We start from the raw sequence: 13807 nt of genomic DNA, 5'->3' as shown, positions 1-13807 counted from the left end.
GGCCCACGGTCATATGGGGAAGAGAAAGGAAGAGAAAGGGGACAGACCTCTTAACCTTACGACCACGACCACCATCCCCCCCCCCCTCCGCCTCCTCCTTCTCCCGCTTAAAAAAAAAAAAAAAAAAAAGGGAGCAAATAAGGAACGATGAGTGCACCCTCGATAGCGAGAGCAGAGACTAAACAGTGGGAAGTGCAGAGCTCAGAGGGCCAAACCGCGCACAACTCAACGCTAACCGTCTCCCTTTCTATTTATTATTCCTTTAACCAGCTCCTCTGCTGCTCCGTTAAAAAGAAATAAAAAAAAAAAAAAAGAAAGAAGCAGAGTTGTTATTTTCCCCCCCTGAACCGAAGACGGAGCAGTCGGGCCCTCTGATCAGCCGTCACCCGCAACGCGCTGCGAGCAAGCAGCTGCGTGTGTGTATTTATGTGAACGCTTACAGTGGGTTCATAACCGAAGCAATTTTTGATGTATGTACGTGTGTGTAAGAGAGAGTCCGCAGTACGGGATGCCCTCCGATTGAGCACGTTCCAAACACACACGCACACGCGCGCACACACACACACACACACACACACACACACGCGCGCGCGCACGCGCACACACCGCCGCCGCCGACCACAAATTACAAGCCGAATTTGAATTTTGGGAAAGGCCCAAGATTTACAGAAAGTTCCCACAGTGAGGGGGATGCCTGATCATTTCCAGCAGGCCCGCGCAAAAAAAAACAAAAAAAAACCTTCAAGCTTTATGAAACAACAATAATACTGAAGCCTTGCAGACAGTACAAAGAAAGGAACTGTGATATTTTCAACAGGAGTAATTGTCTGTTTTTTCCTTCTCCGCCGGCCAAAAAAACTGAAACACAGCTGAGATGCAACGAGGAGCGTTTCACGACAGCTTTTAACACTCGGAGGCCGGCGGGGAAACCACTCGCTTATGTTTTCCAGTTTTATTTCAAATGAAAACCATTCACAGCTGAAGTCCGCCGCAAACTATACAACTGTCAGAGAGCTTCAGAAACAACAAGCTCTGACTCGCTGTGCTGCGACGAGAGGGAGGAAAAGACTTCTCGTCTCTTGATGTGAAGTTTGAACTCTTAACCGTCGAGGTGGTGAACACCTGCACGTCTGCTGGTGAGCGAGTAGTGATACCAAAAGAAAAAAAAAGAAAAAAACGTCATCAGCAGGATATCAAATGAGAAAGACGTCCCAATGACACCTACACTTATTGATTGACGGTGGCTGGAAGCTCTTTTGAGTTTGTCCTCAGGTACTGTGGCGCTGAGTTAAATGCTGATGTCAGCATGTTACACGAGTATAATGTCCACCGTCTTAGTTTTAAATGTAAAAGGAACGATTTTTTTTTTTTTGGGGGGGGGGTTCCCAATCAGATCGAGTCAGATCCACCGCTCGCTCGTCCAAATATGGTCACTTCCTGCTCCAAACCGCTCGGGACTAGAAAGATGGCGCCGGCCAAAATCTAAACTCGAAGGCTTCATAATGGCCGTTCACAAACTAATGGATGACGTCGCTGTTGGTTGCACTTAAGATGGATAGACTCGGTGGTTGGACATCCCTCATTGATGTGCTCCAGTTGAAAGAGGACATTTCTGTACAAAACTGGCTGTCAGTCTCTGTGGTCATGTTCAAGAGATTTAATTGGATGAGTGCAACTTTGGTTGGCTGGCGGCTTTAAATGAAAAGTCAGAGAATTACCAGATTCAGTAGGATTCACGCACTGTGCACAGTGAATGTTTGTACCAAATTGTATGCCAATCCAACCAATAGCAAAAGGAAAAAGTCAGCCTGCGGGAAAAGAAAATGGTGGACCGACCAACAAATGGGAACCACAAAACAAAATATGGAAGTCAAACAATATATCCTACGTTTTTTCTACACTGTACTTCAACAATGACCGAGGGTAACGCACCACAAAGGGAAACCCATCCACTAAGCCTACAACCAAACCGCTGACACATCAGTCTCCCATTGCTCCTAACCAGCATTGATTTAATGCCACTCTGACTCTACAAGCAGAGAATCTGTCAGCGTTTAGCGCTCATGTTGAACAGTTTTAGTGTCGGCCTTCAACAAGCTCATTAAGTGCAGCCACGCTGAATGGGCCGAGTATGGCTCCTTTCACAGACTCAGATAAACCTCAGTGTTTCGGGGACAATAGAGGGGATAACCCCGCCGGGGAGGGGCCTTTGTTTTGGGTGTGTGTGTGTGTGTGGGGGGGGGGGGGGGGGTAACCCCACCTCCGAGCTCTCCAAGCTGGGGAGGTATATTTGGAGGATGGTGGTGGTGGTGGTGGTGGTGGTGGTGGTGTGTGTGTGTGTGTGTGGGGGAGGGGGTTGGACCTGCTGCTCTGTTCCGGGTGAAGGTGAGGGAGGTGGGAGGGGGTTCAGGGACATATGGTCTCACCGGGGATAGAGACACGGACAAGAACAGTTGGACAGGGCTCCACTGAGGAGGTAATGATAGACTGACCACTTCATATCGCCTTCTTCAGTTCCGCCAAGAAATCGTCATAATTAACGCAAATTTAAGGAAACAAATAGCAAAGTAAATATTTGCGGGAGCTCGCAATAATATTTATAAAACGACCGCAATTTTTTTCCGCAAAAAATGTTGCTCGCAGAAGCTGCGCTGAAAGTCGTTTGGTAACTTTTACCGCCATGGTTTTCTAAGTTCATTAAATAAATGAAAAAAAAGATTAGAACTGAACCATTTCTGATGTGCAGCGTTGATTATTATCAGAGGAAGTGATTATATATTTATTACTTTATCAGGTAGTGCTTTAAAAAAAAAACCTCACTTTTCTTTCTCGACTTTTCAAATTTTTAAAGCTATAAATGATTATTAACAATTTCAAACCTTCACTGTGTGCAAATTTTGAATTCGTTATTTTACATAAATCATTGTTTTAATCCAAAGTATTAGACGATCTAACTTTAATATGTTAAAACTGAGCGCTACGTTACGCTTAACTTAATCTTCCAACTCAGCTCGCAGTTTGTTCTGTGAAGAGCAGAGAAAATGTCATTACAGTTACTTGGTGTCCAATTATTAAACCGATCCATGGATGCCATCTGGGCCGGTCTCCCGTGGCGACCAGCTGAGGCCACCTTAGTGATGCCTCACTGATGAAACGGCACCCGAACACACAGCAGTGACACCTCTCATCCTCTCTTTAGATACGGAAAAGATGGAACATGTCGCTATTTTTCTTTATAATAACTCAAATGGGGGAAAAAAAAAAAAAAGACTTTTACTGATTTGAAACTTTTAAAATCTAAATAGAAACTTTGATTGACAAACTAGTGTCAGCGCGGTTTATCTCATTGAAGTGTTTACACTTTCGGCCCATTAACTCAAGGTGCTGCAGAATCCTCTTAAATCAAAGAGCAGTATGTAATCCCTCAAATGAGGTTAACCCTTAAAGTCAGCAGGATGAGACGAGTCCTGTGTGTGTGTGTGTGTGTGTGTGTGCGTGTGTGTGTGTGTGTGTGTGTTTATGTGTGTGTGTGTGAGAAGCAGAAAGACTTTGGTGTGTTTATAAATCAGCGAGCAGCTTCTTGAATGGCAGATGCGCAGCCCTGTTTTAGGATTTAACATTCATCACGGAAGCTTAAGAGCCCGCTGGTGTCAGCTGAGTTGATGCAGAACAACAAACACACACACACACACACACACACACACACACACACACACACACACACACACACACACACACACACACACACACACAAACCCCATACACTCATTGTGATTCCATCCAGGTTGAAATCAGAGGAACAGAACGGCTTGATAAATTCCCCGAAGCCGCAGGAGAGGAGAGTTGAGCGGAGAACGTTGAAAATCCACTTTGTCATCTTTTCAGGAAGCGGACAGCGCTGATGGAAAGCCGAGCCGTATTGCAGAGCTGCTTTCATGCCTATTTACAGCCAACAATCACAGAGCGCAGCCGAGAACCAACACGACCTCTGCAACTACAGTCTCAACCGTTAAATATATGCTATTATATTATGGCATCATATGTTTGTTTTTTTTTGCTCTACGTCTGGGACATGAAAAGCCCTGAAACGTTACTCTGAACAGTCATATGCTGCAATAATAATGTCGATTTAGAGTAGATGTGGTGGATATTGCGTCAACATTTTAACATAGATGTTAGTTTTCGCCTCCGAATAAGTGGATTTGATTGAAAATGAAAGCCAAGGGTTTGTTTACAACCTGCCTGATCATGCGAGTCCTCTGACTGTTACCACGACTCCACATCAAAGCAGTGATTACGGTAAAAGAACAGTTAGAACGGATAGAAAAACAGCCGACACTACAAGTTAATTAAAAATTAAATAACAAGTAAACTCTTCTTGAGGAAACACTATGAATTTGTAGCTATTTAGGCAGAGATGCATATTTGCTCTAGTTTCAGCTTTTAACATTTTCTATGTCCAAAAACATCCACTACGTAGTATTTTTTTTTTAAATTTGAAGTAACCCCAAAGGATTTCACGTTCGATAATATTCAAACTTCTGCTAAACTTGTACATTTCATCAGCGCACGTCAACTAATGTGATGATCTCTGTTATGAATCTGCAATGAGTTGTTTCTCTGATAGTCTGCTGTACTGGACCACAGACTGTATATAAAAGTGGACGTAGCTTCCGGGTGTGAAAAAACGAGGCCGACGTGCCTCCAGCTGCAGTACCACCGAGTGCCACCAGAGGTCGGCTCCAAAAAGCCTCCGGCTCCATCGACTCCCATTCAACTTCTCAAGTGAAATTCTCAATCAATACTTTTTTTTTTCCATCTTCAGACACAGGTTTCAGCACCCCACAGTAGCAGCAAAATAGATTTCAGTCCAGAGCAGTCACAGCGAGTGGGTTGACGTTTGAGTCATCTCTCAACAACCTGCCCTCCTACTCGCGCCGTCTTTATCGCTTTGTTCTTTATTTTAACCTTCGTTTAAACCACGCTGGTCTCCTGAGATCTGAATCTGTTCTGGAGAGACCGAAACAAAACCAACACCCCCTCCCCTCTCTCCTTTTCCCCGCCCGGCTCGTCCAAATACGGCCACTTCCTGCTGTAAACTGCTCAAGAACTCGCAAGATGGCGCCGGCCAAAATCCGGCCTGGAGCATTCACAAACCGCCGTTGACAAACCGACAGGTGACGTCGCCGCTGGTCGCCGCTTTCTTCCGATGTTGAACGTACGTTGTGCTTTCCTTGCTGTATCAGATTTACATCTTTCGAACTCTGATTTGTCGTATTCAAACTTGAATGGCCGGCGGACGTCGCGCTCTCTCTGCTGGCTCCACGAGCTCGTAAAGTTACTCGACCGGCGTGCCTGACGTCGTGGGCCCGATCCTCCCGGGACGGTGACTTCAGCCCCGCTGACCTTCTACCTCCCGGCTTCTCCGTTTTCCACGCCGCCGTCTGCTTCCAGACAGAGATGGGGCTGATTGTGTTAGTCCAACCGCCTCTGCAGCGCTCGTCCGGTGGGGGGGGGGAGGCGCTCACAGTAACCCGCCTGTCTGCACCTCCTACCACGAGGAGAGCAGCGGAGGAGGAGGCGATCCGAAAGTGAGGAGGGCACCTTGGAGGAGGAGGGGGAGGAGGGGGAGTCGGTTGGGGGGGTGGGGGGGGGGGATCAATGGAGAAGGATGTCGACTCAGGAGAAGCAGATGCCCGGTCTTAATTAATACGGTTAATGTCCTCAGCCATGACCTCACACAGGAAGGAGAGGGGACGACCGCACAGGAAGTGGGATGTGATCGAGACGCATTAGGCAGAGATGAGGTCATTACGGCCGGAGCCAAGTGCCATATGATCACCAGATCCTCCAAAAAAAACAAAAACACAGAACTAAAGTAGATTTTTTTTTTTTATTTTATTTTTTTTATAGTGAAGAATTGGAAAAAAAATAAAAATAAAAAAAATCTAAATATAAAACCTCTTTGAAATCACTCCAGCATCGGTGTGATCACTTCACAGCAACATTTTTCTTCATGATTTTTTTTTGATGTGATATTTTCTGCCTTCCAACTAAATTGAGCCTTAAATCATTAAAATGTCCAAACGTTTTGCATCTCTAACTATCCATTAAACCCTCAATTCGCAAACTGAACTTCTGATTTAAAGACACATTTATTTCTGGTAATTCCAGTTAAAAATGTTCGAAGCGTCTCGGTTTTAGAGTCCGAAATTTCCTTCCGTACTCAGAAAACTTTTTAGCATCGAGCATTCAAAATAAACCAAACTAAAATATGTGCCATGAAGTCGCCCTGGACTTGTTTGTGTTTGGACCTTGCATCATTTTCAGCAACTATAAAAAAAAATTGTTTTTTAAAAACCCTGCAGGAATCACTGCACCACTCTGAAAAGGTGCTCAGCTGAGGAAGAGGCCGCCTCCCTCCTCTTCCTCCTCAGATAAAAGCCACGGCCTTCAGGCCTGCTGCTATCTGACCGCAGTCTGTCTGAGCCTGAAGCCTCGACCGGCGTCGCAGCCCTCGGCTTCTTTTCAGCCCCGGGACTGATGAATCTGCGGGACAGGGTTCTCCGAGAGAGGACGGGGACACACACACACACACACACACACACACACACACACACACACACACACACACACACACACACAGGTGTGTCTTATCGACAGCTCTCCACGGCTGTTTTTTTTCTCCCCCCCTCCTGCCTCGACGCTGATAGCGACACGTGTGGTCGCTGTCGGGTGAAAAGCTCTTATCTCAAAAGTGTCAGCTGCCGGGGAACTAACGAGTCGCCCTGTTTTGGAAAACATGACAACAGCGACATTTAAAAAATAAATAAATAAATAAAAAAACCTCACGCGACGTGATAAAAGAGTTTGTGAGATGAGTCCAACGAGGATCAGGACCCTGACAGGACCCTAAGAAGACCCGGGCGCTCTTTTGTCTGGACTCCTGCAGTCTGTTAAAACCTCCGTTATTCCTCTCCGACAATGAGTCAATAAAACGTCCATTAAATCTGGCTTGAACTCGCATGCGCCTCCTGAGGAGACATAAGTGTATGTGTGGTCCTTTGTCGTGGTAATAAAAAAAAATAATTTAAAAAAAAGAAGCAAGATAGTCACTCAGAACCCCCCCTCCGCCCCCTCTCCCTCCCCCTCCACCCCTTTCACCCCTCCGCCTCCACCCAATCTGTGCAGCTCAGGGGCGGCCAGGAGGGCATTAGCAATCCAATGCAGCACGACGGTGCTTCAGCCTTTCGCTCTCACCTGCTGGGCTGGTGGGTTTTTACAGACGGACTCCGCCTGGATGGTAAAGCCATAAAAAAATAAAAAAATAAAAAGTCATTGCTGCCCTTCAAAGGATGCTGAGGAGGAGGAGGAGGAGGAGGAGGATGAGGAGGAGGGGAGAGAGTCAAGACACCAGCGAGATCTCTTCCAGGGGTCAAGTGAGATGGCTTTTAAAGGTTGACATTTACAGACTGAAGAGATCAAATATTCAATATTTTCTGCTGTTATTTAATTGTTCACCTGTCTCACCTGCATTCGCTGTGTCAAGACCTTTTTTTGGACTATTAAGGGGGCTATGTTTTTACCTATTATTTATTTTATGCATCTTGTTTTTATTTATTGGTTGATTTTGTTTTCCTTTGGGATCCCTTTTTGGGTTTTTTTGGGACTTTTTTTTTTTTTTTATCGGTTTTTCGACTTTATTTTACTGCCTTTTGATCCAGATTTTTAAGTGTGAGGACGTTTAAATGATCTGATCTGAACCCGGTAACACGGCAAAACGTGAACTAGACACGCTTTTGGCCTGTCTAGGCGTGACGGCTGCACGTTTTCCGGTAGCGGACAAAAATCAAACCCAGAGAAAAATCAAACCTATAATTAAAACACGCGGTTGGGGTTAAGGAAGAAAAAAAACAACTGTATGGAGTTTCACAATTAATTGTCATGAAATATCAAAAAGTACTCATTACATTGTCCCAAAAACCAAGATGACATCTTCTAATTGTTTGGCTCTATCAACAGTACAACAACTGGCACTCGTCAATTTATAATATAACAGAAAATAACAGCAAACGTTGACTTGGCAGCAGATTTTAAGAATTTAAAAGATGACTCATTAATCAGAATTATTGCCATCCGATCTTTTGTTGATAAACTAAATAACCAATCAGCAAATGCAACTTAACGAATGCAATGTTTTGTGTTTAAGCTCCATTAACGTAGACTTTAAATTAAGAATCACGGCGAATAAAGAGGTGATGCCGTTCCCGTTTTTGTTTTCGTTTCACCAAACTCGCGTATATATTTCACAGCCTGAGTCTGATCTCGACCGTTCCGTCGCCATCCGCCGACAGTCTGCCACTAAGGGTCATTTAATTAGCTCCGAGTCGGTTATAATGAAATGAGTTCACGGATATCGCGGCGTTCGCGGTCAGACAGATCCCTGGAATGAAATTACACTCAATTTGAATAATTCAAATTAGGGAGAAATCATAATCTCGGGCAATTACACATCTCGAATAATGGAGGAAGTTGAATTAATGGGAGCTGCTGCGTCGCTGATGCATCTATCACCGTGACGATTTAATATCCAGCCTGAGCTCTTCATTAGTTGATGGCGGTCTGTCTAAACTGCGGATCCCGGTTTTATTTGCAACAGGATGATCTCGGTAAATATTAGCCGAGGTCGCCGGTGACCCTCTCCACCGCTCTCACTGTGGTTTTATGCGGTTGGGATTTGGTCTTCCAGCCCGAGATGAGCTTTTGTAATGAGTCTAATAAAGTCGCTCTTTATACAAAGTCTGCCTTCAGCCTTTATCCGGAAAGATACTTATTAAGATAGCAGCTCCTTATCTCGCTGGCACACGGACAAATCTCCTCCTCTGTTGGCTGTGTGCTTATGTGTGTTTGTGAGCATGTGTGTGTGTGTGTGTGTGTGTGTGCGTGTGTGTGTGCGTGTGTGTGTGTGTGTGTGTGTGTGTGTGTGTGTGTGTGTGCGTGTGTGTGTGTGTGTGTGTGTGTGTGTGTGTGTGCGTGTGTGTGTGTGTGTGTGTGTGTGTGCACGTGTGTGTGCGTGTGTGTGTGCGTGTGTGTGTGTGTGTGTGTGCGTGCGTGTGTGTGTGTGTGTGTGTGTGTGTGTGTGTGTGTGTGTGTGTGCGTGTGTGTGTGTGTGTGTGTGTGTGTGTGTGTGTGTGTGTGTGTGTGTGTGTGTGTGTGTGTGTGTGTGTGTGTGTGTGTGTGTGTGCGTGCCACAAAGCATCAGAATTTATTTCCGTTTTTCAAGGTCTCTTGCTGTGAATGTGGCTTTCAGAGATTCTTGGTTCGAACCTTTTCAAAGCTGCAGAGTGAATTAACAGGAAATGGACGACAAAGAGGGGAAGAATGAAAGAGTGAGAAAGAGAAGGTGGTTGTGGGTAAAACTGAGGCATTAATAATGAACAGAGGAGTAAAACACACACACACACACACACACACACACACGCACACGCACACGCACACACTGAGTATCTGAATGTAGAGCTGCAGGAGGAAACCCAGCCACTAGAGGGCGGCAGAGTATGTGTGTTTGCGCAGGGCGAAGGCGCTGGCTAATGACAGTATGGTGAAAGGTTAAAGGTCATTTGAAAAGCTTGTCGTTTCGCATGATGTCACACGTGAGAGGTGCGGACGGCGCGCGCGCGCGCGCACACACACACACACACACACACACACACACACACACACACACACACACACACACACACACACACACACGGAGGGGCAGCTTCAAATACCATTCGCACATTTCCACACCATCACCTCAACAGATTTTGCAGAATGTGCCAGACTTCTCTCTCTCTCTCTCTCACACACACACACACACACACACACACACACACACACACACACACACACACACACACACACACACACACACACACACACACTGCAGCACTGTCTGTAAATACATCCCGGATGCCTCCTCTTCCTCCTCCTCTTCCTCCTCCTCCTGCTGCTCTGGTTGCATTACACGGATTTAACTCTTTGTAACAGGTGCACGCAACACGCCCGTGTGTGTTTCTCGCCAACGGGGCCGTCCAGCCGGGCGTTCGGGAGGATCACGAGCCGCCGGTCACACTCGACCGAGCCCCCGCTAATCCTTCAAGATAACTACTGCCGCCCTTCCGTCGGTGCTTGTCTGCGTCGCGTTCAATGCATTTTTGTGTTTGGTGGATCCAATTTTCCGTACATTTCTGCTTCAGCATTTCTTTACAACGCACAGAAAAAAAGAGCGATTACTTTCTTCTCCTTATGTTGGTTTTGCTTCGGTCTCTCCGGAACAGATTCAGATCTCAGGAGACCGGCGTGGTTTAAACGAAGGTTAAAATAAAGAACAAAGCGATAAAGACGGCGCGAGTAGGAGGGCAGCTTGTTGAGAGATGACTCAAACGTCAACCCACTCGCTGTGACTGCTCTGGACTGAAATCTATTTTGCTGCTACTGTGGGGTGCTGAAACCGAGAAAACGAATCCACAAACGCGAGCGGTGTCGTCCGAGCGCCTGTTTTTGGAATGAACCGACTCTTCCTGACTATTTAAGACGCGATGAAAGTTCTCAGTTTGGCGTCTGGTAAGTCGAAGGAGATTGTTGGAACCGAGCGGCGACCGGCGGCGACGTCGCCCGTCGGTTTGTGAAACGGCCGTTATGAAGCCTCGCGCGTTCGGATCTGACTCGATCCGATTGGAAACCCCGACGACGCCACGTCCCGCCCACCGATAGGTGTAACCCAGGCCTGTCAATCAAACAGACACCCAAAAACAAGCTTATTTTCTAATGAATGACGAGATTATTTTCAGATGGACCTCCAGAAAACGAATAAGAAGGAGCGACTTTAGCGAACAACGCCGAGATAACTCGTGGAGAAATCTTATTGACATCGAATTTTGAGACTAGTTGAATGGGAGTCTATGGAGGCTTTTTTTTTTTTTTTTTTGTGGATCCGACCTCTAGTGGCGCTCGGTGGTATTGCAGCTCAAGGCGCTTCCGCAGCGGCACCATTTTTGCTCCGTCCACTCTTATGCACAGTCTGTGGTTGAAATAGAGGGCAGCCCCAGAGTCTCCGGAGGGACTCGTCTGTCCTCAGAACAAATTGGGTTCATACTGAGGACGGCTGGAGTCCGTGCAGGTGACTCCGCCGAGGGTCGGATCCACATATGGAGGGTTCAGAGTCCTCGCCTGCCTCAACGCCTCCTTCCTCCACCTCTCAAGTCGGTCTCCGGGGTGAAGCCCGGCAGACGCGGTGAAGAAATGAGGACAATAAAACTAATCGAAGAACAGCTAACAGTCCCTCAGTGTCCTACAGGGAAATCTACGAAACATGGATTGTTAAAGACAATTCCCTTTTCTAAAAAAAAAAAAAAAAAACTCCTAACACACACGGTCACGTCTCGGCACATCACCGCAATATTTCGCTGCCACCGTTCAGGAAGGTCAAAGGTTAACCCCGCCGAGGGTTAAGACGGCTGCTTCATCAGCACCGCCGGGGGGAGGGGGGATATGAGGAGGGGGGGGAGGGAAAGGAGGTCGGAGAGGGAGACAGAGAGAGAGAGAGAGAGAGTCACGGAAAGTAGGTCAGTGAGAGAAAAGCCGAGGAGCCGCGAAAACAAAACGACACCGGCAGCGAGCGTCGCGCCGCGTCCGGCGACATCGTCGTCATCGTTCCCTCACGGGATCGTCCTCGTCTCCAGACCCGTCTCCCGAGCAACGCTGCTCTCCGGGTCGTAACCGCCGACACCTCCTCTCCCGAGCTGCTTTTGCCTTACATGGCTTCGGAGCGAGCCCCTTCCTTTTTTCGCGTGGGGTTGCTAAGCGCGGCCAATATTTCACAAACACAACACACACACACAAAAAAAAAAAAACCACACAAAAAAAAAAAAAACCCAGCCGATATCCCTGCAGCGCTGCCGTCCCAGGACAGCAGGAGCACAGCCGGCTCCTTCCAGGAAACTCTCTGCCGAGTTTGGCTCCGTGTTTCTGTTATGCTAAACTGAGCCAAGGAAAAGTATGGTGGTACTGAAACACTGTGTTGATTTACAAAGATCAATGAGCTGACTGCGGGTGGGACAAACCGAACCTCTTGTCTGTTTCTATTTTATTCGTGATTTCTTTCTGGTCTGACGGGGATAAAAGTACCTTAAAACTGCATCTAGACTCTGAAAAACTGAAGCCACTACGAGGGATTTTTTTTTTTTAAATTTTTTTTTAAGGTTTTAACTTGGACGGTGCAAACTAAACACTAGAAACACAAAATACTGAAAATGTATGTAGATTCATTATAAGGTGGCCGGTACTCACCGGCCAGTTTAAAGAACTGATTTAACCCAAAATATATCTGACGGCAATAAATATTAGTCGATTTTCTTAGCGAGGGTGGAGGCGACTCTTCCCGCTTCCTGACCTTAGTGTTTTCGCCGGCCTCCGTCTCCGGCGTGATGCTTCTCGAGGGTCTGGATCTCGGCTGATGGCCCGCCGAGGGGATGCCGGTCTTGAGGGGCGCCGCGGGCGGGGCGAGAGCGGACGGCCTGCCGGGGCTCTGGGGGATGGGCAGGGCGCGTTGCACCGGTTTGGGTTTGGGGAGTCCCGACTTCATCGTTGAGGCCACCAGGATGGCTGGCATCTTCTCCCTGGCCGCCTGAAGACTGTCCCCTCTCCTCCCCCCCACCGTCGCCGCCGGTGACCAGGACTCTCTCGTTTTGACTCACTGACGATCCAGCTTCTTCCGGGAGGGTGAAGAGGTCAACGGATTTGCTCCTCATCCACCACTTTGGTTGAAGTAACGCGTGTCGGTGTCTGTGTCTTCGCCGCTCCTGGGGACGAGGTGAGCACCCCCAACTTCGCAGCGGAGGGGTTTCAAATCCCACCAATCCCTCCTGTTTCCTTGGTGCCGAGCAGCTTTCCAGCTCGTTATTTCATATAAAGAAGAAAAAAACACACACACACAAAAAAAAAAAAAAATTGTCCTCTTGAGTTTTTGTGATCAGATTCACTCCGCTAAGTCCCAAGAAAGACAATCCAAAAATCCCTCTCCCACGTTAGGAGGAGTCGCCCGGTGGTGGCGGAGCGAGCGTTAACCCTTCCCACGTATTCCCAGCGCCGAGCGAGAGTCAGCGATTGGCCGAAGGGATCCTCTCTCTCTCTCTCTCTCTCTCTCCCCGCGCGCACACACACACACACACACTAACACACAAGTGCACACACACACACACACACACGGAGCTCTTGTAAATTACATCGTCGCCTCAGGACGACCAGCAGGGAAAAGACCGTGTCACGGAGAGGAGAGAGCAGAAACTGAGAGATGGAGAAGACCGTTCGCTCCGGCGACTGCTCAGCCTGTGAAACACGCTCTTTCTCTCTCCTGCCTCTCTCCTGCCTCTCTCCTCCTCTCTCCTCCCTTCTCCTCCCCTCTCTGGTAAGTCGGGAGTCAGCAGCAGGTGTGGCTTAGTTCGGGGCTGACATATGTGGAAGGAGGCTGAACACATGCTCTCCTCCAGCCTGCTTCCGCCTGACATTCTCTGTTTCTTTTCGCACAAAAATGGCATTCGATTTTCAATTTCAAAGATTTTACCGCGATTTTTGTTCGGGGTCATTTCATTTGCAGGAATAAGACGTTCCCGTAGATTCCAATAAGCGACTATATGTCTGGAAATGCTGGAAACAAATCATATTTTCCTACTTTGAGATGAATTTGGTTTCAGAAATGGCATAATTTAACCAAGACACGTGATTTGTGACCAGCCCAACATAGACATCATGTACAATGTTATCT

At 47.3% G+C, this 13807-nt stretch overlaps 1 protein-coding gene across 1 annotated transcript in view; it reads right to left on the bottom strand.

Moving 5' to 3' along the window:
* Window positions 1-13195, bottom strand: part of nav2a (neuron navigator 2a) — a 111979-nt gene extending 98784 nt beyond the window's left edge. Inside the window, exon 1 of the mRNA XM_069705406.1 lies at window positions 12437-13195. Within this exon, the coding sequence (XP_069561507.1) occupies window positions 12437-12655 (219 nt within the window). The 5' untranslated portion in view covers window positions 12656-13195. The remainder of the gene's footprint in view (window positions 1-12436) is intronic.
* Between the last annotated feature and the right edge of the window lie 612 nt (window positions 13196-13807).

This window comes from Brachyistius frenatus, unplaced genomic scaffold, assembly GCF_029030835.1.
Source record: "Brachyistius frenatus isolate BFR_SWC_R1_liver_20210118 unplaced genomic scaffold, ASM2903083v1 Contig_56, whole genome shotgun sequence".
Lineage (NCBI taxonomy): Eukaryota > Metazoa > Chordata > Actinopteri > Embiotocidae > Brachyistius > Brachyistius frenatus.
Note: the sequence above shows the minus strand (reverse complement) of the source record. Positions and strands in the feature narration are given on the sequence as shown.